This window comes from Diplotaxodon limnothrissa, linkage group LG14 (assembly GCF_057381915.1).
Source record: "Diplotaxodon limnothrissa isolate DT_005_m linkage group LG14, D_limnothrissa_male_GT1.1, whole genome shotgun sequence".
Taxonomy (NCBI): domain Eukaryota; kingdom Metazoa; phylum Chordata; class Actinopteri; order Cichliformes; family Cichlidae; genus Diplotaxodon; species Diplotaxodon limnothrissa.
In genome coordinates this window covers 22,781,552-22,808,522 of record NC_140609.1, presented here as the reverse complement: position 1 = coordinate 22,808,522, position 26,971 = coordinate 22,781,552, and the positions used below count along the sequence as shown (strand labels likewise).

The 26,971-nt window shown below is 41.7% G+C and overlaps 1 protein-coding gene across 1 annotated transcript in view; it reads left to right on the top strand.

Annotated features, from left to right (window-relative positions):
* grik4 (glutamate receptor, ionotropic, kainate 4) overlaps positions 1 to 26,971 on the top strand; it is a 270,949-nt gene that overhangs the window by 225,414 nt on the left and 18,564 nt on the right. The window contains exons 11-12 of the mRNA XM_085371274.1: positions 9,367 to 9,474; positions 26,118 to 26,321. Coding sequence (XP_085227400.1) covers positions 9,367 to 9,474; positions 26,118 to 26,321 — 312 coding nt within the window. The remainder of the gene's footprint in view (positions 1 to 9,366; positions 9,475 to 26,117; positions 26,322 to 26,971) is intronic.

The following is a 26,971-nucleotide window of genomic DNA, read 5'->3' as shown; positions in this document are numbered from 1 at the left end:
CTTTAAAGATGGAGCGAGGCAACGGAAGTGATGAAGTAAGAGGAGGCTCTTTTTATCCTCATCTGCTTCCCTTTATCTGAGGGGAATGCTGAGTGCCTGGAATAGACGCATAAAGGCACATGCTTTCACTCTCGGACACGCACACGTACTGAGTGGGCACCACTTCAATTTGCATGGAGCTATTTGAGCTGTGTTATTTACACAAATACCTCCCCCCGTTAAAGGGTGGATGTGCTCGTACAATTTCTTTCCGTTTTCTATTGGATTTATTTATTTTCTGTCAGCACTGCTCCTGCGTTTATTATGGCAATCTGCTTTTTACCTCCCCTCCCCTTTTCTTTGCTCCCAACCCATCTCTCAGAACACTATTACTCTAGCTGCCCCCGCTGCTGCAGATGCAGATGTACTCAATTCAATTTCCATCCACTGCTGCAATGTGAGGGAGAGGGACAGGTACGGGGGAGAGAGGATTGGGGGGGGGGGCTGACAGATTCAAGACTGCCTCCACCCTTTTTTTTTCCTTTCCTTGAAGGGCATTATCATAGGGGCCTGGTGTAGCTCAGCACACCATGACGTGGCTTGGATCTCTTTTTCTGCCTCAGGCTCCAGCGGAGATGAGTACATCTTAACCAGGTCTGATAGACATACATGGTCTAAATACACAAGGACCACTGCTAGATCTGCTGCCACTAAGGTTAGAGTATGTTTACAAAGTGAGGCAGGCCTCTGATCTCCTGCAGCTGTGCGACTCAAGCATGTGTGTGTCCACATAAGAGGGAACGCTCATATCTTATTTTGTAGCAGCGCATTTACACCAAGTCTAGCTGTTTTAATAGAATAAAGGACCTCAAAATGTTCTCTTTAAATAAGGTGTTCTGGTGCTGTATATTTCCTGGCCCAACTTTTGCTCCTGGGTCTTTATTTGGCTCAAAACCTGATCTGACAGGGATGTCAAACTCCTTTTACATCGTTGGCCGCACACAACCCACTTTGATGTCAAGTGGGTCGTACCAAAGAAACTCCCCTTTCTTTTAACTACGCGTTAACTACCCATTGTAAAAAGATGAGTTTTCTATTGTAGATAGTTTTAGTTTTACTGTAATTATTATTTCCTTACTTTAGTGTAGTATGAGCCATTGGGGGGAGGTCTTATCAGTAGGAAAAGTTAGAAGACTTCCAAAGTTAATGCCCCCCTTCACATTTTACAATGCCATCCAGTGAGCCAGATTGGAGTGTTTTTGCTAGGCCCATTCTGGTCCCGCGGGCCTTGTGTTTGACACCCCATTCTTCAAAATCCATAAATAACTTGTGAAATTTCAAATCCATGAGAACGGCTCTCCAGACAGGAACAAATATGGCAGCAAAGCAAGTATGTGGTATTCGTTTGAGCTAAAGCTGCTATTTGCAAGCAGGGGAAAACACATTGTTGTGGTATAAATCTCACGTTTCTTTGCCAGTATGCAATGCAGCTGCATTATTTCACTGTAAAATAAAATTGGCCCTGAAATATTGCCGAGCATCTCTGATGAGTGGATCCAAGATCCTGCCGGAAGGGCTTTTCTTAAATGTATCTTACTATATGTGTTGCAAACTATATCCTAGTATCAGCATTCACAAGCAACGCAGGACCAAATATTTGTTCTTAGCATCAAACTGCTATAGCTGGGTTTGTGTGTGTGTGTGTGTGTGTGTGTGTGTGTGTGTGTGTGTGTGTGTGTGTGTGTGTGTGTGTGTGTGTGTAGTTTTTTAAACATCCTGTTGTTCGTTTCATTGTTGTTGTTGTTTTGAGGGAATTTTTGTGAAGACTAAAAGTATACGTTATTTTTTCCCCCAGGACATTTAGATGTTTAAATCCTCCTTGTCAAATTTTAAATTAAATTTGTGATTTTTAGCAAACACTTTCCTTTTTATCACTTCCTCAAACAACCTTTTGCATGCTTTCTTCATTTTTTTTAACAATCAGTCCTCCCCAGAGTAGCTCCTTCTTTTTATGTTGCTTTAATCTCACCAGCATTAGTGATGCTCTCTGATCAGCGCACACTGACTTTTATTTTTTTTTATCATACCACCATGTAAACTTAGAGGAAAGGTTTGGAAAAGCCTTTTAGTGTAGGGGGAGAAAAAAGTGCCCTGGTGTAGGAACCTGTTACATAAAGTTTAGTTACAGTAGAAAAGCTACATGGCCTCTTGCTAATGTCACTAAACTGTGGATTGGTTACGAGCGGCTTCGTCCCCTCTAGTTTATTGCGCACAAAGCTGTCTCTGTTATGCACACAGTCCTGGAGGTCAGAGAAGCTATGAATTCTAAGAGAAAACTACTTGTCTGCTAGCAAGTCTTTTTCTTATTACATTTCTCCTCATTTCATTTTCATTTAATTTTCTTGAGTGTGGATGAATGCTAATCGCAATTCACAAATGTAATTTAATGTATCACTTTTGAAGTGTGATTAGAATATCTGGCCTAACATGAATGGGTTCGTGCTGATCTGTGCACCGAGCGTGTGTGCACACTGTATAAAACTACAAGACTAACTCTATCTGACGTGCTTATTTCTTTCTCTTGCACTCACACACACATACACGCAAGGATGTAGCACACTTGGAGACTGTGTCGGATTTATGATACAGCTGTTGATTTAAATGCCTGGGACAGGGGGAAGCTAGGCAGCATTGTTTACAAGCGACATTTGTTGTCTTTTGACATATTCTCCCTCTGGATATTTTTACTTTCACTATTTTTTTTGGCAAGATTCGTCAGAAACCTTGAAGGAATTCTTCAGCATCTCAAAGATAAGATTTAAAACATCTGCACCCACCCCCTGAGTGCAAGAAACAAGTTCCAGGCACATTTGGTGGCACCATTCAAAGCAAGGCATTCTGAATTGTAAGCAATCAAATGCAAAATCAGTGCAATCCTCCTGAATCTTCTCAAAATGTTCTTCCCCGTGCTGAATCAGTGACTGCATATTGAAATTCATATTGAATTTGTGGAAGAAGAGACTCACACACCGGCATCCTTTGTGTGTGTCTCCCATTCTAGCCTTTGTTTGGTCTCTGGGAGACGTACAGCAGTCCCCTTTCCTCTTTTGTTTTTCTCAGTTTGCACTTTGCAGGCTGGAGATGGGGAATAGATCAAAAGCAGAATGGATGAGCTGTTTTGCAAGATCCCCAGTCTTAACGGATTTCAAGGCTGGGTGAGGCTGTGTATGTGTTGCTTGGCTGCGTGTGTGTGAGTGTGTGTGTGTCTGTAATATGCATGTACATGCAAATTTACGTGTTTGTGCCTGGGTGCCTATGTGCCTATGTGCCGGCAAGTTTGCCGCTGTGTCTAAGTTTTTATCGGTCTACCCAGCGCACCCTTGAATTCCAGAATCTCAATATACTCTAATGTAGGTGCAGAACAACCAACGATGCTTTGTAACTGTATAGGTATTGTTTCATTTGTTCTCTCTCCCGGGCATTCTCTGCTCTCCAGACAATCCCGGTGAATTCTTCAAAGCAGTCTCATTTGATATCATACTCACATTCTACGTGATCGCTGTGCTTTTTTTTTTTTTTTTAGTATTTTGTAACTTTTTGTAAAAGTCAGTATAACATTGACATTTGCTCTACTGTACCTATTTACAGTATATGCTTCCTTTAAACTTTTTTAAGCGAGTAAGCCTAAAAATATCTCTATGAATCCATGTGAAAAAGAAAGTTTTCAGAAGACTGTGATAACTAAGCACACCCCATGGTTCAATAGCTTGTAGAACCACCTTTAGTAGAAGTCAGTAAGGGATAAATAAGGGTATACAGAAGTGGGTTTAACACCTGCAAGGTACCCAGGTCCCGTGGCTGCTGCAAAACAAGACAAAGACTGAATCATCAAGTTGTGTTTGGTTCATTCAAACATGGCACTGTGTGTTACTGCCAGAAAAGTCCACTTTGGTTTCATCTATCCAAAGTGAACTTTGTTCCAGAAGTCTTGTGGTTTGTTCAGACGCAGCCTTGTAGACCTAAGCTGTGTTGCCATGTCGTGTTCTGGCAACCCTTCCAAACAAGAAAGGTTGTTCAGTCAATTTCTGATTGAAACCTCTAATGAACTTCAACATTTAAGATGCTGACTGAGCACTGTAGAGTAAGTAGCTCTCGGGGTTTTTTTGCAGTTTTTCTGAGCTTTGCACCATCTGATCTTGGATTGAATTTGCCGGGATGGGCGCTCGTGGTAAGATTTTGGCTCCAGACTAGCAAACTGTCAAAACCTGTGCTTTTGCTCACACTTTCTGATGATCGATCACATAAGTGTTAAAGTGATTATCATCACTTACCATCTTAAATACTAAGGGTGTACTTCTTTTTTCACAGGACTGTATATATGACACAAAAATGAAAGAAATATCTCTAGCAATACAGTCGATCCTACTGTCAAGCTTCCCGCTTCTACTCCTCCGTGCTTCTCCTCACTAAAACCTAAGTCACAACCTCAACCATGAATGTGTTTAATCATTTATGCTTCAACTTATTAAGATATATTTCAAAAGTGTGCTATGTTCACCTCATAAAAAATGCAGGACATAAAAACATTGCTTAATTTTTTTATGTCCTTCATTAAGCAGACTCTAAAAATCCCACTTATATATGAACCTGTAAAGTCTCAAATCTGCTAAAATTAAAATTATTTCTCTTGAATAACCGTTAAATAGTAGGTTGTCAAAGGAAACAGGCAGGTTGAGAGTGTGTTGCTGCTGCAGTAGTTGTGCAGAGGGAAAGACCTGCGAAATTTCCCATGGGAACGGATGCTTTATCTCCATAACTCCAGATAACATAAAATCTCCACTCATATTGTTCTCCTTCACTGCTTTTGCACAAGAGTGATAATCTGGAAAAGAGCTGGCTCACAAGCTGAGATTGCAGCACACCCCTAAAGGTCTGAATCCATCCCCATTGTTTTGGTACCTCTCTGCTGATGTGATCATTAGCGATGAAGACATTTGGGCAGTCCGTAGTGTCTGGGTGCACAGCCTGAGCAGGGACTGTTGCTGCCGGGGCATCCATTGTTTGTTTACTTCTCTACAGGGGATGTACCACTTGGAGAGTATGCAGCACTGCTTTGAAGATCTGCTCTGCAAACTGAAGGAGCTCGTCTCCAACCCTGAGCTTGTGTCTCATTACGACTACTGAACTAGCAATGGCATTATTCATCACAATGCCAAATAATGAGTTTGCAAACAGGCTCGGGAATGAATTACGATGCATTTGTTTGTGTTTGGAAGTAATAAAAAAAAATACCACAAGTCGCAGTTTATGCGATTATGAAACAACAGACTTTAAAAATGTAACCAGATTGACTTTTTCATCACTTTTCCCTCACTGCCAGAGATTAGAGAGTTCTTGACCAGAAATAAATAACAGCTAGAAGTGCCACAGTTTGTAGCTCCTTTTCATCACTTGGCAACAGAGTCACGACTGTGTGGTTTACCCAGTCCTCTCTTTAATGTATGGCATATCCAACCACCTACACCACCACCTGTGTCTGTCTAGCCCCTGAAGTTTGCCTACGGCACCACCCTGATTAGTCGCTTTCCTGCTGATGATGAGTCATACGGTAGAGAGCTTGTGTAAGAAAAAAAAAGGGAAAAAAAGAACTTTTCCCACTCACTATTCCACAGAGAAAACATGCATAACAGTTGCACACACAAACACAGAACGCCGGTACTTCGTTTGAACAATGCAATTGTTGTGAAGCAGAGTGAGCACGCTCTAAATATAACTACCCGCTGTTTTTACCAGCAGCTAGTTGCTGATTCAACTGGTGGAAATGTCCGCTGATAGGCAGAAACTGCATCTACTTCAGCATATTTTCTTCAGGCCTAGATAGCAAAATACTGCCATGTAAGTCCATCTCCTGCGAGAATACTTTGCATCCGCAGTACAGACATGAGGATAGTCCTATTCGTCAGCCCCACACCCGCGAGTACGCAGCCACACATTTCAGTGTCGTCCCAAACTCATTTGCACCGCTGTGACACCTGAGTGCTTTAGCTTCGGTGTAAGTGGGCTGTATGACATTATGCTTGATAATGGTACTATTGCTTCTCTCATATATGATGGATGTGTCTGTCACGGCACAGTCTCGCTACACCCTATTGGATGCAGCATTTTTCTGACAGGAAAATCAGCCAATGCTGACGCTTCAGTGAGCAGCCACCCTAATCTTTTCCTCGTGCTGTAATTCCAGGTTCCAGAATGAACCGTGGGTAATCCCTCACAGGACGTTTCCTTCCACTGTGTCAGAGTGTCGTTGTCAGTCTCTCTGTGTGTCTCTCTTCCTCTCAGCGTGCACACACACACACACTCAAACACAAACTTTCTCTCTCTTTTTAGTCTCCCTGTTGCTGTCGCTTTTTCATGTTCTGGCTCCCTAGGTGGCTGCTTCTTATACTTTCTCATTGATATTTTTTTTTCTTTCCATTCGCCAGTATCACCACACCCACTCAGTAAGTGATTGACATTCCCATGCATCTTTTTATGTGTCTCTCTCTCTCTCTGTGTCTTCTCCTTGTGCTCTTACCCAATCCCTTCTCTCTTACATCCTGTTCTTCCTCATTTCTGGTGCAGGCTTTTCATCAGCAGCCCGAATTTAGCCTGAATTTATTTCCTAGAGTCACTGGATGCACTGTGCAGTATTAATTTATAGTAACTGCAGTGCAAATACCAAATTAATGGCACAGCATATGAGAAACATCAGGATACAGCCCCTTGTGTTGCACACAAACAGTCTGGTGAATGGCAATGAGCTGTTTCCTCTCTTCACGATAAAAGCTTGTGAGTCTAATGGCTTCTTGGGTTGTGCTGTGTGTATAACGACGTTTTATGCAATGGTTCAATATTGTTACTTCATCGGGATTCATGCAATGGTTAGGGATCCCTCTGGTTTACAGTTTACTCAGCTTACACACTTATTAGAAAATGCATATTGAGGGAAATGACACGTAAGGTTACTGATGTTCTCTCTTGGCCTGCAGATTAATAGCAGACTGTGGTGCTCACTGATTAATACTTCATCACTTTAATTAGTTATTTATTAGCATCTCTCTAACTTTTAGACACTTTGCTCTCATCTTTTCATCCAGTTTATACCAAATAATGAGAATCTACCATTTTTTGCTGCATAAACCAATAGTAAAGTGTAATGTATAGCAAAATGTCTCAAGAATAATTACAGCATTAAACGTTTTCAGCATCTTTGTTAAATGTCACAGTGTGTTTTGAGTTCCTGCTTACATTAGCTAATGCATGCATATGCCTTCTTCTGAAATCTGACTCACAGGGAGCACATCTCCACTTTATCTCCTCCTAGCGTTAGCAGAGTCGAGGGGAGGGCCACCAAACGGCCAGTTCCTGCGCTTCCAGCATATGTTTGTTCTCCCTTCCTGGCTACCTCTCCCCCTGCTCATCTGCTACTCTCACTCTCCACCTACACTTCCTGGGCCAGAGTCACGGTGCCACCTCATCCCATTACCCTCTTAGTCACCCCCATGCTCAGACCTTTCGTGACACCTGCTGAGCCTAGCCAAGCCAGAGACTCCCACATCCCACCACCTCCACGGGCTCTGACAGCTGATTGTGTACGCTGATTGCTGAGCAGCATATTTCACTGGCCCCTTTTTGGTCATGCTGCAGTATGTTCACATTTTCTCCCCCCTCTGTTTCTCGAGGCCATCAGTAGCAGAGTGTGCAGTGCGTTGGTGCAGGCAGTTTGGGTAGCTGTAGTCTATTTGTGAGAGCAAGGTGCTGTTTCTCCCCAACAAGTATACCAGAGGAAATGGAAGGCAAGATCTCTTTGATCATATACTCTCAAAGGAAATCTTTGAGTCTGGGAGCTCTCACTTCTAGTTTAGATATATATCACATCAGAATTCATTATCAGTGTTAGGAGAGTAGTTAAATGGCTTCCAAATGTAGCACAGATCAGCACGAATGGCCTGAAATCTCAAGAGAAATTTGGCAATTTAGCCTTGAAACAAACCAGGGCCAAGCTTGAAGAAGTCTGTTTATTGGATTTTTTTTAATCACACTTCAATCACTTTGACATCTCGTCCTCTCTCGTCTGACTCCGACCAGCAGGAATATTCTCAAGGGTTTTATTCCATGTTCAGCAATCAAAGCGCTCATTCAAGGAATGCGACTATATTTTGCCAACAATGTGTCACCGCTGAATTAGGTACTATATTTTCTCATTCACTCCTCCTACATAATATTTTTAATTAGGTGAAGCTGATTATTGTTTTGAGAGATATAATTTGTTTACAGCCTTTGAGAGGAGGTGCAATACTTTGTCACTGACAGAGTCTGAATCTAAACTGTTGTTTTTAGGAATATTTATTCAAATCCTGAAAGCGCCGTCTTTTCCCCTAACTAACAGTTACACAGTGTTTTAACAATAAATGACTGTGTGGAAACATCGCAGGCAGGATGAGCTTGAAAAGCTCTTAAATTATCTCTCACATATTAAATCTAAACCACAGATAACCTGCGTCAGTAAAAATTACACCAACTGAAAAAAAAAGGATCGCATCATCTCGTTTTTTGATTTTAGGATTACCTTCTGCATGCAAACGTCAGTCATATGGATGAAATGACAGTTTGTGAAATAAATGTCACGAGTATCACAACATTACTCCCATAGTAAGTACAGGAAGAAAGTAAATTGTCAAGTTTAACAACGCTTTTAATGCAGAACCTTGGATTTTCTTTTTTCACTTTTTAATTTAACAGCTTAGAGAACCCAAGAAAATCCTTCACCATAGTTTTCCATGTCTGTCCCAGTAAAGCAGTGCAGCATGAGGCTGATTTACAAACCTTTGTAGAGACTCTCCTCATAGAGTTCAGGATTGGCAACCTTGAGTCGAGTAAATAAATGAACGAGACAGGAGATGGCAGAAACAGATTGAAAGGAAAGACACCGTGTGAGGTGGAGGTGTGAAGTCCCACTCAAGCTGTAATGAGAATGTGGCTGTGTGCCATAGGATTTGCCGGTAATTGCTTTAATGAATGCATTCTGTTGCCTCTTGATTGAGCACATGCCCTGTGTGCACTCCTCCAGGAGCCACGAGTGTTATTTCTGTTTCTCTCTCGGTCGTCTCACTAACTTTTGCCGTCACACAGTCTCAGGCTGTGGCGATCCGTCCACTGCTTTTTGTCTGGCCCAAATCTTTTATGAAGGTCACACTGAGTCTCCTTTAAAGACAAGACACAGAGTGGGAGAATTAGGCATAGATTGTTTCTGTTGCCCTTTCCAACTGATGGTCTTAGTAGGTGATCTGTTTGCATGTGTGTGTGTGTGTGTGTGTGTGTGCGCGCGCGTGCACGCTCACTTTGCAGATTGGCCTGTGGCACTCTGAAGATGGACTGTCCATGGAGAGAAAGCTTCCATCTATCAATGTGACGGACACCCTCTTCAACACGACTCTTATCATCACAACAATACTGGTAAGGACTGTATGCGCACTGACACACACACACGCATCAGTATTCTGTGCCATTTTATTAGCTCAGCTCAGACTGATCTACATGTGGCTGACATTCTCTAGTTGACAGACAATTACCATATCAAAAAGCCATTTTGTGTTTTCACTTCCACACTCAGTCCTTTTGGGATCAGAGGATCTGATGCTGCTCAATTGTTTTGCCCTGAGTACCGAGTGTATCAGCAGGAGCTAATAATTTACCATGTCAGCCATCCTCAGCCTTTGTTGTAAATATAGACCCTGTGAGCACTAGTTCTCACTACTCTAACTACTTGTTTTGAGGGGGGTGCGGTGCCAGTTTCGAGCAACTTCCTTTATCTGCTTTGTTCAATCATCACTCATCAGAATCCTTAAACAGTTCAGAAAGAAAAACACATATTTCCTGCAATGAAAACATTCATTATACACTTGATGTGGACTATTTTTAATCAGTGCTTGAGTAAATCAAGTGTCTGGTTCATTACTCACTTATTTAATCAATTAATTGATTAAACACAAGTAAATTATATAAAAACAAAAAAAGCAAGGAAACTAGTTTCTCTCAGTGCTCTTGCTCTGATTGTCGTTATTTCACAAATGGCCAAACACATTTCAAAATGACTAATCACAAAAATTCTGTGTAACTCACAAGTTTTTTTGGCCGACAAATTAGACAAGTCTTGTATTAGTAGAGCTAAAACATGCTTTAGGCAAACTGTCTCACGCTGTTATAGCTCAGTAAAACATCTAGTGCTGAAACACCCAGCTGAGAAACATGTAAGTACAATTCACCTTACTAGAATCTTTGCAGGCAGCTGTTGAGCAACAGCAAAGTCCAAGAAAAAAAACAGTTGAATAGAAGCGATTAAATGTAACTGCATTAATATAAATACTGCAGGGTTAAAGATGGCATTAGGAGCACGTGAGAAGGTGGATGCTGGGAAAGCAGGGGAAAAGCTTGAGTTACTGCAGGGCAGACTGGAATCGTCTCTATGGAATGACAGACCTAGCAAACAGAAAACAGATTTAATAAACTAGAGAATGAGCTTTGACATGTGGCATTTTGTCCAGCCATATCTTAAGGCGAAAAGAGTTTATAGCTTGTCTGCACGGACACGCTTGAAGGTGCGGAAAATGCCTGCAATCATGGCCCGACTACCCTCGCTATCTCTCTCCAAAAGTTCTGTCCCCTCTGCATTTTTGTCGTCTCGTTGCAATGATCTGTAAATGAGGATATTGGTAAGTATTTGCAGTAAGTTACAAATGATTATATACTTCTAAGCATATATAAATATATATTTCTAAGCATAAATGACAATCCAACAATACAAATCTAACATAAGTCTCTCCATAAAAGCATTTAAGATGCGCTTAGTTGCACGGTAAATAAATAAAAGATTAGCTGTGTGGGGAAAAAGGTTTGCCAAAAAGACCTAGAGACAGAAGTTTAACTGATGCACTTTTTGCCACTTGGAGACTCGAGGAAGTGGGCGGCATAAGTCAGGCTGTCTGTCAGGCGCAGTGGCCCGTGGACATGGGATGGACTCAAGCGCAGATTCAAAACCGGAGGCCAGGGGTGAGGTGTAACGAAAAGAGACTTTATTTTTACAATGCTCAGAGGCTAACAGAAAGTGCAGACTAGAATCAATGAACATAAACTAGATGTCTGAGGCGAGAGAAAAATACTGTGGTGAAAACTAGATGGCAGGGATAACTGGGTGCAGGTACTGGGCAGGGAAAACTGTGGCGGGCCCGGGCACTGAAACAGAGGACAGAGCAGTCAGGGGAATCCCACAGAGGGTTGCGAGTGAATCTAAAAAATAGTACACTGAGCTGTCTTACAAGCTTGCAGGTGGGGGTTGCGTGGAGGGGGGAGGCAGGAGAGGTCCAGGTGGGTGCTGCATGCAAGGCAGGGAGGCAGGCAGGAGAAAATGGCAGCTCCAAAACGGAGAGGGATTACCGGTGGCAGCAAACTGGTATCCAGGAGAGCTTGGTAGGTGGTTTTCAGAGGCTGACGAAAAAAACAGAGATACGGTTAATACACACGATTAGTCACCAAGGAACGGACGTGAGGCCGAGAACTGACTAAAGTTGGCAGATAATCTGGCGAAGACCAGTTGAGTGCGCCGGTCATAAATACTGCTGGTCCGATTGCCATCAGGTGAGGAACAACAAAGACTCCACCCAGTGGGGAGGAGCCGATGCTGTGGAAAACCACCCAGACCACGACACTGTCGCCTTCATACAGTTAACATATACGGCCTCTGCAGGTATGAGGGAGGATGCTTCAGCAATCTGAAAAGCACTCAACTTCAAACATGCTGAGTCTTATAATCTTCAAATGCCTCTGACTTTATCAACCCGTGGTTATTACATATGAGTATATCAACATGATTAGCAGTGAGTCATGCATAAAAATGGATGTCGCAGATTTCGCAGTAGATATTTCAAAAGAGGAATGGTGAACTGAAAAGCTGCAGGCAAAACCAGCAAAACCTTTCCCCGTGTCATTCATGTCATACAGTGTGCAGAACGCCTGAACTATGACATTTATTTAACAGTACAGAAGCTCAGTTGCTATTGCACATTTTGAACAGTGCTAAATTAACCTTCAGTAATTATATACCTACTTTAATTACTTGAGAGGATATTTAAGTCTTTTCCAAACCTTTTGAGAATAATGTAAGGTTCTCTATAAGCACCCCTGTGTTGTATTTTCCAGCAGCTTTGATATTAATGCATGTTGGGGAACTCCAGAAGTGAAAAATAAGTCCAAGTTGAAACCGTCACAATGTTCCAAGAAGTAGGACCTAAATGCAACAGTTTTAATGGACTAAAGAGTTATGGTGCGTTCGTTTGACTACTACTGCTCATCACCTCTCCCAGGGTTTGGGTCCGCCAAGCGTTTATCTGAAGTTTGCTGTCATTTTTGAGTTTTCAGTCAGGACTTTGGACTGGAACACCCCTTCAAATCACACTTGTCATGGTCATTTTTCATTTGTGGACTTTCTAGTATTATTTATTATTTATTCTACACAGCAAAAACTCCAGTGTTAAATTAACACTGGAGTTTTTGCTGTGTATGTCAATTCTTAGTTTGCATCTCATCTCTGTGTGTTTTTAAAGCGTCACTTTGCCTTAGTTCTTTGTTGGTGTTGCATTGTCTATGAGTCTTCCTTCAACAATCCCCTGTTTGGATTTGGTTTTCTGCTGCCTGCTGGACTACCTGCTTCACCTTAACAAAGGTTCCCTTTTTGTTCTTTAAATTCTGAGCCTCAGATCTGCATTTTAGATCCACATTTTTCACAAAACACGTGACTTCCAACTCAGAAAGCTGGAGCAGGCCAAAAACACGAACTTTACCTGAGTTCAGCAGTTCACATAAACATAAGTAAAACTGTAAAATGCATATGTAAATGATATGTACTGCATATGAACTGTACACCCACTGTTTTCTATTTGAGACCATTTGTGTAAGTCATACACAAAGATCAGGCTCTAACCATGAATGTGCTACAGCTGTGTTTTTAAGTGCAAAAGAAATAAGAAAAAGAAATAGCATTGCACTGCACAGCAGACTGGTTGGTTGTCAGACTTTGTACTCCTGCATGAATTGGTGATCACTGAAAAATCTTTCAGTAACTTTTCCTTCAATAAATCGAAGTTTAAGGTGGTCGCTCAAAATTGGTATCCCCTTCATTTTTCCAGGCAATTGTAATAAAATGTAATTAACCATCAGCGACACTCTGACACTTTGTCACAATGTTGTCACAATGTTGTCACATAGTATGGGGTCGTTTATCAATCTGGTTTCAATAAAAATGGTGAGTTTTTGTAAAAAAAATCAAAAATTCAGCTAGATCAGTAATTCTATCAATTATTCAAAAAAAGTTTCAAACTTTCCTGTATCTGTTAAAAGACAAACTGTCTATTTGTGCAAGATTTTGTTCGATTATCCAGGTAAGGAACGTTTCTGGGATGTCCATTTTAAGGTTGCTAGTCTTGATCTAGCAACCATAGCTTACTCAGCCACTGAAGTCGGTCAGAACAAATGTGCACCTGGATCCGTAGGACCAGTAAGGTAACCAGTCCCAACTACCTAACTAACTAACTGTGCCTTTAGTTTGCTCAGCTGATTCAAATCAGAGCTCCTATGTTCAGCTTTTTAATAAACGTCCTTTTTTGAATAATATTGTGTGATCCTTTAATTAAAAAACAACTACTCTAACCTGTGAAAATGACAAAATACCTACTTTAGTGTGTTTTCTGCAAATTGGCCTCACCAAAATGGACAGACTGTCACATCAAATGTGTGATATCCACAGATATTCCACAGTGTCCTCTAATGTGGCAGTAACATGAATGTGTCCAACCAGCTGCTAGTGCTGTACCTTGCTAAGGAGCCAAACAAACGGTTATGTAATATAAATAATACAACATCATGTATTATTCCTGAACTTTTGTTTTATTACTTTTGCAGGTTGCGCTGTTTTGCTTGTGCTAATCTTGCATTTGTAGGTCAATTAATGTCGCTGCCTAGCTTTACTTCATGGCTTTAGTTTGCTTCAGTTATTCTGTGTTTTGTTGTCAAGTTTCCATCTCTGTGTTGGATGTTTGGTTATGTCCCATCTTTTTTCTGGTAGTTCTCCGTCTCTCCTTCATTGTGTTAAGCTTCCTTCTCTTGCTTCGTTACTCTGATTTAGTTCAGGTGTGTTTAGGTCCCCATTAGCCCTTAGTGAGTTTCAGCGTGGTTATATTTAATAAAGGTTCTGCTTTCATTCTTTCAATCATGTGCCCACATGCCTGTGCCTCCTGTGCCTGACTCATGACTTTCAACTGGGAAAGTCAGAGCATCCCCAGTAACCCTGACTTCACAGTCCAAGATAGCATTAGCTCACAAAACATTAGTAAAACTCTAAAACTTGCTATCTGTATCACTAATGTTGTGTATTTCTCCATGAACCTGCTACAGCTGTATCTTTAAGTACGAAAGAAAGTATTGCACTGTACTGCTAGTGCTGTGCCTAATGAGCAAAACCTTTTCCTACTGGACTACTGGAATGCACTCAACTCAGGAGTGACGTCACGTCCAGCACTGATAACCAATTTCTGAGGCAAACTGAATACAGCATCAGTCCAGGGAAACTCGGCCAGAACAAAAAGTGATGAGAATAAACGTGCTAGAGCACTGAGACACTTTGAGCTGATCAAGTGGATAAACTAGACTGAGAAACTATAAATTCTCATTACAACTAACTGGAACAGAAGACAGAGGTGAAACTAAAAAGGACGGGGCAAACAAAGAAGAGGAGAAAGCCGATGACAGGAGGTAAAATTAATAGAAACACACAAGAGGAAATAAAAAGAATCCAAAAAAAACACAATACAAAGATTCAGATTGTTAGTCAGCAGCACGTCATTCACTCACTCATTGAATACAACACAGAACACAGACATGACTCGCTCAACTCCTCCTCCTCCTCCTCCTCGCTGATGAATCAGATGATAAGGCACAGAGTAGCCCTGTAAGCAGAAACAATTGGCCCACTGTGTTGTTGTAACTGGCTTATCAGCTGCAATCCTTGGGAATAGGGGAAGGACATATTGCCATATTTCGCCAAAGAACAACTCAGTGGTCTCATTGAGACTGATAGGGATTCAAACGGAACGGTTCATTTTGCACAGGAGGGAACGGCATCAGGGGACTGTAGAGATGTGTGCGTGTTGAGGTTGAGTTGGAGTACAAATGAGACAATGTTTTCACAACAGAAAGAGGCTGTGAAAGAAAGAATTGGCTGAGCGCAAAGCTTTGATTTCACTTTGGATATATAGAGTCCCTGGACCAAACTTCGGAAGCCACCAAGGAGCAATTTTCAGTGCCTATCACAGCTCATTCATCATGGTGTGATTGCTGTGTCGCTGTTATCTTGCTTGTGGGCGGCAGACGAGCCACAGCTGAAAGCCTCTATAAGAATTCCTTACCTGTACCGCCGGCCTGGGAGAATGTGTGCGTTTGTGTGCACTTGTGCAGACGCTTTAAGGATGCTCTCCTCCGTTCGTTTTCAGCTTGTTTTTTAATGCAACTTTTGACGTGTCCACCTGGGCCTTACAGAGCAGTCTCATTACATATAGCTGTCACCTTCCCCACTTTAATTTCACAAACAGCTCCAGAAAAAATAAAAATAAAAACTACAGTCGCAGAATTGATTATCACTTTACTGCAGGGCCACAAGCCATGTGTTTGCAATTATTGATTGAGTTTGTTACAGGCACTGTTGAGGTCTTAGTGAAAATGTCTTTACACCGTCGTGTAATAGAAAAACCAATTCTTTGTTACCTGGAGATAAAATTGTTTTATATTATGTGTGGTATTGCATTTCCTCTCTGTCCTGAAGTGCAGTAGAGCATCATCCAGCAAAACACAAACAAACCAAAAAATAAAAAGATTAATCTGTTTTCTGTTCTATAGCATCAATTCTTAGTGTTCCCTCTTGACATCCATTGTGATCATGTAGCTGCTGTGTTTCTAGAGCTACACCGCAGGTTGTGAAGTGTCTCAGTGCCAGACCGATGGGTGGGTATACGTTAAAGTTTTTGAAGAAACGTCTCAAGAAGCATTGAGCACCTGATTCAAACCAGGAGCTAATGCTCGAATCCGGTGTGATCGTAAAGAGAAGACGCGAGCATCAATGAGCTGGACTCACACAGCAGCTTAACTTATGCTTGTTTGTCTTTGAAGGTTTGTCTCAAGTGATAGAAATCACACATACTGAACATTTTTATTCACCCTGTACTCCAACCACACAAACACAAGTACGCAAGGTGCAAGATAAACAGTGCTGCAAATCAGGAGCAATGACCTGAAACATTGTTTCAACATCTGGTTTTCATTTTTTTGTAAAGCTGCATAAAAATCTAACACTAACTGCTTCTGGCGCTCATTTATACAAAAGATTTTCGGATTATATTCTTGTTTTTCCACTTGGTTTGTTTCATACAGGTGGTTGTTATACCACTAGGAAATAATTAAATGCCCTTTGGTGTTAATGAATTATTTATTTAATTAGTCAAAATGCTCCTAATGTGCTCACAGAGTTCAGTAAATCCGTCTTATTCCTCATTTTAAAATCGAATCTTTTGAAAATCCTAACTTCTCAATATTTACATCCCAGCTCAGTCCCCTTTTTTTGTCCTTAATGCCTGCCACACGTTCCTCTTTGGAAGAGTCATTTTCTGACTTTTTCAGCTGCAGCACCCTCGGCCATCCTTTTCAGTTTTCTTTCAGAGTACCCTTGTGTCACTGAGTGCTTTCATATCCACTCACATACGTATTGGTAAAAATTCAACATAGTGCACATAGTGCCGGCTGATAAAAGCAGACACGGAGGCAGATTTACTGGCACACAGGCTCAGAGGCACTGAGGCATGTGCACATGAATTTGCAGACAGAGACACGAGATCTGACCCCATTTCTCAGAGTTTATGTGTACTCCTTCTTTCTTTTTCCAACTTGGGCGTATTTGTATTTGTTGTAAAGAGCAAAACGGTTTTGTCGCAGTGGCTTTATGAAAAATTAAGTGACCTGGCCTCTTTTCTAATGACCCAGTATTTTTAACGAATATTGTCAGGGCGTCGGCGGCTCTTCTTCAAAACGGACTTCACAGCCGCGGTGAGAGAATTATATCTCAGCTGCCAGTTTGCTGTGCTCAGGAGAGCAAGTTTTAGAAGGATAAGAAAACAGCAGAGGAAAGCGAGGAGGGGCTGTCTGAAGACATCTTGAACACCCTGAGGTTTTAGAAAGTGGAAACTCCACTGTGGTGTCTGAAGCTGAATGTGAACAACACCCACCAGTGCACCTGGCAGCCTGTGTGTGCGCACTTGCTTGTGCATATGTAAAAGTGTTTTTCCTCCACTGACATTATCAGTCTGCAACCAGACTCCTCATGGCTTGGGAATAAGAGGCTGCTTTAAAAGTCTGCATTTCTTTATAGCTTCAAACTCATAGCTTTATACGGCTGTTTTGCTGTGGTGTGCAAAAGATGGCACATAGAATTTCCTTTAGTAATTTTGTATAGGCCTTTCATGCTTTTATATCGTTTATATATATATATATTATTTTGTTCTCGACTTTTTTATTGACAACTTTTTATTGGAAGTGGTCTTTTCGCTTTTTTCAGTGTCTGTTTGGGTTCTGGGTTTTTTTGGACAAGTCAGACTTTTTAAGAGCAGTTGCGTTTCTATTTCTGCAGCTGAGCACTGATTGTTGTACGGCTTCGACCGGACATTTTTATAGAAAAACTGGAAGCTCAGAGAAAGAAGGATAAATTGAAACCAAGGAAAAGTAATGAAGAAAAAGCAGAGGCATAAAAGCAGAGAAACGTGTTGGCTAGATAACAGTCAGACAGCCTGCTGTGTTATTGATTGCTGTGGGGTTTTTACTGGAGTGATTGATGTTTCCAGGTCTGATTATATTAGTGTGTACTTAACCAGGTCAACGCTGTGGGATGGAGAGATACAAGGCAATATTTTCTAGCCTTACTCTAAGGGACTGGGCTTTCTAATGACACAAGACATATATAATAAATATGGTACGGCACATAAATCAACGAGAAGCTTGAAAGTGAATTCGTTTTTCCCTAATTAAGTGTTGTAGCAGCAACCAATACATTCATCCTTTCAAGTTACTGTTTCTTTGCTATGCAATTGTAGGGAGGAGTGACTACAAGTTGCTCTTAAGCTTCAGCAGTTAATATTATCGCTCATGCACACTTAGATGAAAGGATTTACTGATGTTACATAAGGCCAGACTGGTTTTACAGTTAAAAGATGTTAATGAGCTAACAGCTACCTGAACGCTACTCCCACATAGGTTGTCTTGTTAATATTTTAGCCATAAGAGAAAAAATTACTTGCAACCATCTCACAGATGTAACATTATGTACAGCTACTTTCCATACAACTGATATTTATTTAGACTCTTTTTCTTCAATTGTAATTATAGACCAGTTTCTAACCTTCCTTTTATCTCAAAGATTCTTGAAAGTGTAGTTGGAAAACAAATAAGTGATCATCTGCAGAGGAATGGTTTATTTGAAGAGTTTCAGTCAGGTTTCAGAGCTCATCACTGCACAGAAACAGCTTTAGTGAAGGTTACAAATGATCTTCTTATGGCCTCTGACAGTTCAGTTTCAGTTTTCAGTTTTATTTGTCATATGCAAGTTAGCACAGGGTCAACATTGCAATGAAATGTGTTTGACGAGCAGCAGTCACTCAGCAGCATAATACAGTAGGAGAAAATATAATAAAATAAAATAATAAAAAAAAATAGAAAAATAGTAAGGAGAAAAATATTAGAGAGACATGGTAAAAGAGAAAAGATGACTAAATGATGTGCTCTACTGCCTTCAACACCCTCTGTAGTGATTTACGGCTGCTGGCAGAGCAGCTTCTGTACCAAACTGTGATGCAGCTCGTCAGCAAGCTCTCAATTGCACACCTGTAAAATTTTGAGGTGATGTTGGCATTCATGCTAAACTTCCTCAGCCTCCTCAGGAAGTAAAGCCGCTGGCGAGCTTTCCTGATAGCAGTGTCTGTGTGAAGGGTCCAGGAGAAGTCCTCAATGATGTTGACTCCAAGGAATTTGAAGCTGCTGACCCTTCCGACCTTGACACCGTTGATGTGGATGGGCTGGTGTTCTCTGACTGGTCGTTTCCGGTAGTCCACTATCATCTCTCTAGTTTTGCTGATGTTGAGAGTCAGGTTATTTTCCAGGCACCACTCGTACAGTGCCATCACCTCCTCTCTACAGGCCGTCTCATCATTGTCTGTGATGAGGCCTATGATGGTTGTGTCAGCCGCAAACTTGATGATGATGTTGGACTCTTGTTTAGCAACACAGTCGTGTGTGAACAGGGAATATAGGAGGGGGCTAAGCACACAACCCTGTGGCGTACCTGTGTTTAGGATGAGTGATGAGGAGGTGTGCTTACCAACTCTCACCACCTGGGGCCTGTTTGTGAGGAAGTTTAGAATCCATCTGCAGATTGGTGTTCCCAGCCCAAGGTCGACGAGCTTCGTGGCAAGTTTCGAGGGGATGATGGTGTTAAATGCCGAGCTGTAGTCGATGAAGAGCATCCTTGCATATGTATTCCCTTTCTCCAGGTGAGTGAGGGTGGTGTGCGTTGCCAGGGCGATGGCATCCTCTGTGGCTCTGTTTGTCCGATAGGCAAACTGAAGAGGGTCCAGTGTGTCAGGGAGGGAGGAGCAGATGTGACCTTTCACCAGCCGCTCCAGGCACTTCATGATGACGGATGTCAGTGCAACAGGACGGTAGTCATTCAGACAGGAGACCACTGATTTTTTGGGAACGGGAATGATGGTGGATGCTTTGAGGGACGTGGGGACCACTGACTGCCTCAGGGAGAGGTTGAAGATGTTGGTGAACACCTCTGCCAGCTCGTCTGCACACACTCTGAGTAGCCGGCCTGGGATGCTGTCCGGTCCTGGAGCTTTGTGAGGATTTACCTTTTTAAAGGTCCATCTCACAGCTTCTGTTTTCAGAGTTAAAGTTGCAGCCTCACTGTCCTCCTGAGGGTAGAGGATCTGCTCTCTGTTGTCTGCGTCAAAACGAGCATAGAAGTTGTTAAGCTCGTCTGCAAGAGATGCAGTGGGCTGAACACTGCCTGTGTTGACCTTCTTGTAGTCAGTGATGCAGCGCAGTCCATTCCACAGTCGCCTGGTGTCAAAGCTGTGGTAGCTGGACTCCATTTTTTCCCTGTAGTCCTTTCTGGCCTTTTTTATGGACTTTCGGAGGTCGTACCTGGCTGCTTTATATGCATCAGCATCCCCGGAGTTAAAGGCAGAGGTCCGCACTTTTAGCTTGGCGCGAACGTCTTTATTTACCCAGGGTTTCTGATTTGGATATATGCGGACAGTGGTTTTTGTGATGGTATCATCCATACACTTTCCAATATATCCAATGACAGAGTCTGTGCCATTGATGTTGCCATCAGCTGCATCCACAAATATCTGCCAGTCAGTTGTGTCAAAGCAGTCCTGCAGGACCTCCTCAGCCTCACTGTCCCATTTGTAAATAACCCTGGAAGCTGGTTTTTCCTATTTCAGTCTTTGTCTGTATGCAGGCAGCAGCAGAACAATGGTCTGCCTTACCAAAAGCTGGGCGGGGGAGGGGTTTGTAGCACTCTTTGAATGGAGTGTAACAGTGGTCCAATGTTTGATCACCTCTTGTGGGGAAGGAGATGTGCTGATAGTATTTGGGGAGAACCTTCTTCATGTTGGCTCTGTTGAAGTCACCCAGCACAATAAAGGCAGCTTCTGGATTTTTGTTCTCGAGTCCAGTAATGATGTCATACAGTTCGTCCATAGCCGTAGCTTTATTAGCGTGTGGAGGAATGTAAACAGCTGAGAGGAGAACTGAGCTGAACTCCCTCGGGAGGTAAAAAGGCCTGACTTTAATGGTCAGCAGCTCGAGGCTCTGAGAGCAGTAAGTTTTTAAGATACACACATCTCTAGCCCACAAGGAGTTAACCATAAAGCACACCCCTCCTCCCCTTTTCTTGCCTGAGTCCTTCGTTCGGTCTCCCCGGTAAACACTGAATCCATCCGGCGTGATGGCGCAGTCGGGGACGCTGGGCTCCAGCCATGTCTCTGTGAAGGCCAGAACGCAGCAGTTCCTGATGTCTTGTTGGTGTTTAATCTGTGCACGCAGCTCGTCAAGTTTGTTGTCCAGAGACTGGAGATTCGCGAGCAGGATGCTGGGGAGAGGTGGCTTGCTGTTTCTCTGTCGCATTCGGCACAAAACTCCGCGTTTCCCCCTCTTTGTTTTCCCTCTATGTCGCGCAAGTAAACAAAGGATCCCAGGCAGCAGAGCGTCCACGGAGTCGAAACCCGCTGTAAAGTCCGAACTGGCTGACGAACGTAGCTCCAGAAGCGTCTGTCTGTCATACCGAGTGTATGATCGCGCTGTGCGCACAGAAATTGAAAGCAGTACAAAATGTGGACTCATCTCTGTGCTTGTCCTGCTAGACCTCAGTGCAGCGCTCAGTGCTGTTGAACATGATATTTTATTACAGCAATTGGAGCATGCTGTAGGTATTAAAGGTACTGCTCTGCAGTGGTTGAATTGTATCTATCTAATTGACACCAATTTGTTCATGTAAGTGGAGAGTCCTCTTTACACACTGAGGTTACAGATTGCATAAAGTGTTACCTAATTATGGTGTTCCACAGGGTTCAGTGCTTGGACCAATTCTGTTTTCATTATAAATGCTTCTCTTAGGCAATATCATTAGAAGGCATAGCATACATTGTCACTGCTATGCAGATGACACCCCACTTTATCTATCCATGAAGCCAGATGTCTTAAAATAGAAATGTCTTAAAGACATAAAGACCTGTATGACCTCTGGTTTTCTGCTTCAGATAATTCAGATAAAACAGAGGTTATTGTACTCGGGCTTAAAAATATAGAAATATGGTATCTAACCAGATGCATTACCTTGGCCTCCAGTAACACTGTGAGGAATCTGAACCAGATATGTCCTTAATGTGCATATTAAATAAATATGTGGGAGTGCTTTCTTCCATTTGCGCAATATCTTCAAAACTAGAAACGCCCAAAATTAGAAACATCCTGTCTCAGAGTGATGCTGAAAAAACTAGTTCATTCATTACTTCTAGGATCAGGATGTCCTTAAAACTTCCTGAAAGCTTTCAGTTGATTCAAACTGCTGTAGTAAGAATACTGACAGGGACTAGAAAGAAAGCATATTTCTCCTATACTGGCTTCTCTTCAATGGCTCCCTGTAAAAATCCAGAATCGAATTCAAAATCCTGCTCCTCACATACAAGGTCTTGAATAATCAGGCCCCATCTTATCTTAATGACTTTATTACCATATCACGCCATTAGAGCTCTTCGCTCGCAGACTCTGGACTTATTTAGTTATTTTATTAAAAGTAGAATGGCAGGCAGAGCCTTCAGCTTTCAGGCCCGTCTTCTGTGAAACCAGCTTCCATTTTCGACGGATACCCTCTCTGTTTTAAGATTAGTCTTAAAATGTTCCTTTTTGCTAAAGCATATAGTTAGGGTTGGATGAGGTGACCCTGAATCCTCCCTTAGTTTCTTGCAGTAGGTTTAGGCTTCTGGGGGATTCCCATGATGTACCGAGGGTTTGTCTTCTTCAGTCACCTGTTTTGTTTTTGTTTTGTTTAATCCCAATCTGTAGTTGTTTTTATTATTAGTGCAAACAGGATTAAGGGCATTTACCATCCTTCTCTTCCAGTGAGTTGTTGTCATTGATGACTGACAACCTAATTCAAAGTGTGAATTTATTGCCAGGAGGTGCCAGCAGCAGCAGTAGCAATTACAGTAACTCTTCACAAGCCTGCGATGTCACATAATAAAACTGAAATTGAAAAATATTTCCTCCCTGCGATGTCAATCTTTGGTCGAGTTTTTTAACCAGTTGCTCCTTTTCCACCACCTGGATTGATATCATATCATTGGCAAAACAATATGTAGCTGCATCAGTAATTCTATCCACCGTTTGCACTTATGTCATGTGGAGTGTAAAAAGCAAACGCTCCAGTGTCGATGAGTGATTTGTTTACTTCTGGGTCACACATCACCAGATGTGATCTTATCCTTGTACAGGGAGTGCAGAATTATTAGGCAAATGAGTATTTTGTCCACATCATCCTCTTCATGCATGTTGTCTTACTCCAAGCTGTAATAGTCACATGCACACACAGATATCCCCCTAAAATAGCTAAAACTAAAAACAAACTAAAAACTACTTCCAAAAACATTCAGCTTTGATATTAATGAGTTTTTTGGGTTCATTGAGAACATGGTTGTTGTTCAATAATAAAATTATTCCTCAAAAATACAACTTGCCTATTCTGCACTCCCTGTATGCTGTCATAACCTGGTTGTATTCAATGGTGTGCTTTTGCCTGAAGTGGTGAAACAAGTTTGCTTTAACCCTTTTAGTGGGAACTGGTTTCTTGCATGTCTTGAAAAGTACTGTGTCTTGTTGGAGGTTGTTGAAGTAGGTCCCTTTTTAGGTACTAATTACCATCAGAGGCTGACACACTGCTTGTTTTGTTGTGCGCGCACTAGGGAATTGAAGTGCTTTAAATGAATGAAAAAGAATTTAAATGTTGCTATATCGTTATTATCACTTTTTTTGTCACATAAAAGCCTGCTGATGGTATGATGCACAGCTCTAATGTCTAGCCAATGTCTGCTGTAATATTACTCTGATAATCAATTAAAAATACTTCAAAAGGCAACAGTGACACACGCGCACAGCAAAAGGGTGCATTTTATTTATGACTTTAAGTCATGGATGAGGCCTAGCAGACTCAGTCATGAAATTTAGGGGGGTGGCTAGTGCCCCCCCCCCCATTGACCCCCAGCTACAAACTGGTTGCCAACCACGGTTAGCACAGAAGCAGTAGCAAATGGTAAATGGCCTGTATTTGTATAGCGCTTTACTCAGTCCCTAAGGACCCCAAAGCGCTTTACACTACATTCAGTCATCCACCCATTCACACACACATTCACACACTAGTAAAATTTGTCACAACTTTACAACCGCTCAGTGAGTTGTTAGCAAGTGTTATAGACAAGTCAGCAATTTGCATGCAAACTGTGGTTACTAGGGTCAGGGACTGGACTCTATGCCTGCTTGACTGTAGCCTTATCAACCACAGCAACTCCCAGCAGTCACCAGAAACCTCCAATAACCACTTGCCAACTGCTCGGGAAATACATGTTTTTCTTTAGAGACCGGTGGTTACGAGTGGGGTCACCAATCAGTCATTAGGACGTGTAACAGAGGGCTAATAAGATCATTCAGAACTATAAACCCTCTGATTCACACATGCATTTATTTTATGGTTGAAAAACTTTGTTAATAAAACACACAACTACAGATGTGTGCACTTGTAGCAATTTGGGGTCCAGTGCCTGAAACTTTGGACTGAGCCCCATTGGTAAATTGTACAACTTTAGTATGCAATTCAACAATAAGCTTTACAGCTTTGGCTGCAAACAATAGCTTTTACTTGGATCAGTTGATTTCCAGATCTGTTCACCGTGAGATGTATTGTCTCACCTTTTAGCAAACGCGCCAACCCACTTACTCTCACACTACTGCATATTGTAATCCTGTCTGTGTCAACTTCTTTCTGTTTTGCTGCTATAAAACACTGGAGGCTGTTGTCAGTGAACAGCATGTCTGTTTAATCAAACTGCGAGCCTGGTTAGATAAAATGAATCCGTATGCAGATTCTTGGGGAAGAGCGGTGCAGACACAGGCAGCTGATCAGCAGTCATTTTGTTGTCAGTCTTATCACAGCAGTGCAGGATGTGCAGCGTTGGTTCTACTGTCCGGTTCCTCCAAGAAAGAAGCAAAGCTGTTCAATCAACAGTATTAACATGATGTCCACCCTCACCCCTCCTTACAGGTGGAGCCAAACAGTTGCTATGACAACATTGCGAGTCTTAGTACTAATAACTGTTACGCCACCTGATGTGCACCGAGTTTTCAAGTGCCTCCAAATTCAGCACAAATTCGTCAGTAGTCAACCAGCTACCCTACAAAGTGTTTCCAGCTGTGGCAGTGACAAAACCATTTCACTCCCATCCCCAGCTCTCGAAATACAGCACCACTTATTCCTGTTTATGCTTTACCCTCCTGAACCATGTCACAGTTGTCTACACGCGTGGCTGTCTTATACGCTGAAGGCATTTATGTTAAAACGAGTCAATAAGCTACAATTAAAACCTTCTGCATTGTTAAAAGCACTCAATAACACATATATTTTCTTTGTTGTAAAAAGCTTTTAGTTTTCAGTAAGAGTGATAGAAAATGTTTAGATACCTTTAATCATCGTTATTTGATGCCAAGTTGCCAAACAAAGTTAGTTTATCTGGAATCACGAGCTAAGTTCAGGGATAGTGGGATGGAAAAGTACATAACACTGTCTTTTTTGTGATGTAGTGGAGCCTGAGCACACCAGTCTGACAGTTGCATTATTTGAAAAATAGCACAATAAGGTTGGCTCCAAAATACATCACTGCAGGGCTCTTTAAATCTTCCTACAGCATCAACTAAATGACAAAACAAGACATAAATAAACAGACAGACACTGATTTCAGTGCTTGGCTCTGCTTCAGAGCCACAAATCTCAGTTTTCATTGAAGGCAGTAAACAACGTGAACCGTGACCTCTAAAGGACATGTGGGATGCTTCCACCATTCTTGCTCATTGCAAAATCTTTAGATAGGCTTAGTAAAATAATGATATTGATCATTAAAGGAAGACTCGGGTGATTTGGTAATAAATTACCCAAAAATGCTGAATACAGTAAAAAGTGTAAAAATTTTAACTCATATATGGAAAATGATAACTAACTTATTTTTTGTATTTTAACACTCCAGTTAAAAAAATAATAATTTTCTGGCAATTACTTCATTATTTAGGAGTAAAGGGGTTTAGAGAGAGACGTTAAGAAGAACTAGAACTAAAATTCTGTATTGCTGTCACACTTAAAAATCATGAGATCTAATGCAACGCAAATCCTTTGTTTTTTTCAGGAGAATCCGTATGTGATGCTCCGACAGAACCACCAAGAACTCGAGGGAAATGACCGCTATGAGGGCTTCTGTGTGGACATGCTGAAGGAGCTGGCAGACATTCTCAAGTTTAAGTATCGCATCCGGCTGGTGGGGGACGGCGTCTACGGTGTTCCCGGAGCTAACGGAACATGGACGGGCATGGTTGGAGAGTTAATCTCAAGAGTATGTAAATATTTGCATATGCATAGACAATAATATTGCCAACAAACAAACCATATCACCATAAATGATTATGTTTTCTCCTTCGCATATGTGTGAGACAGAAAGTTTTTACAGGTGTCTATGCAGTCCTGTGAAAAGCTAAGCAGCCAGGTGCTGCTAATCAAATGCGTTTTATTAATGGATCATCAGCAAGCGTAAGCATCTCTGTAAACGCAGAAGTTTTGGCAGCTTGTTCTGAAGCATTCAGGTGTGTGTTAACACAATGCCAAAAAGGAATGACATCAATAAAAGAAGTAATTGCTCCTGTCCATCATTCTACATTGAGAAAGAGGATTCACAAGTAAAAGGAACTTGCCATTTTTCCCAGGCAGACAGACATCCAAGTAAATTCACCCCAGAGTCAAATCATGCAATGCTTAGAGAAACTACAAAAAAAAAAGAAAGAAAACAAGAGCTGTATCTCAGACTCTACAGGCCTCAGTTAGCATGTTAAATGCCTGAACCCTCTACTGCACACATTTTGATGGTACATGCTGAACATCATTTTCTGACTCATTTCAGGCCATTTTATTGCCAAGATATTTTTTTTGTGCAACAATGGTATAAAACCACAGAGAAGATTATTATCTCATAATTCATCACACAACTTT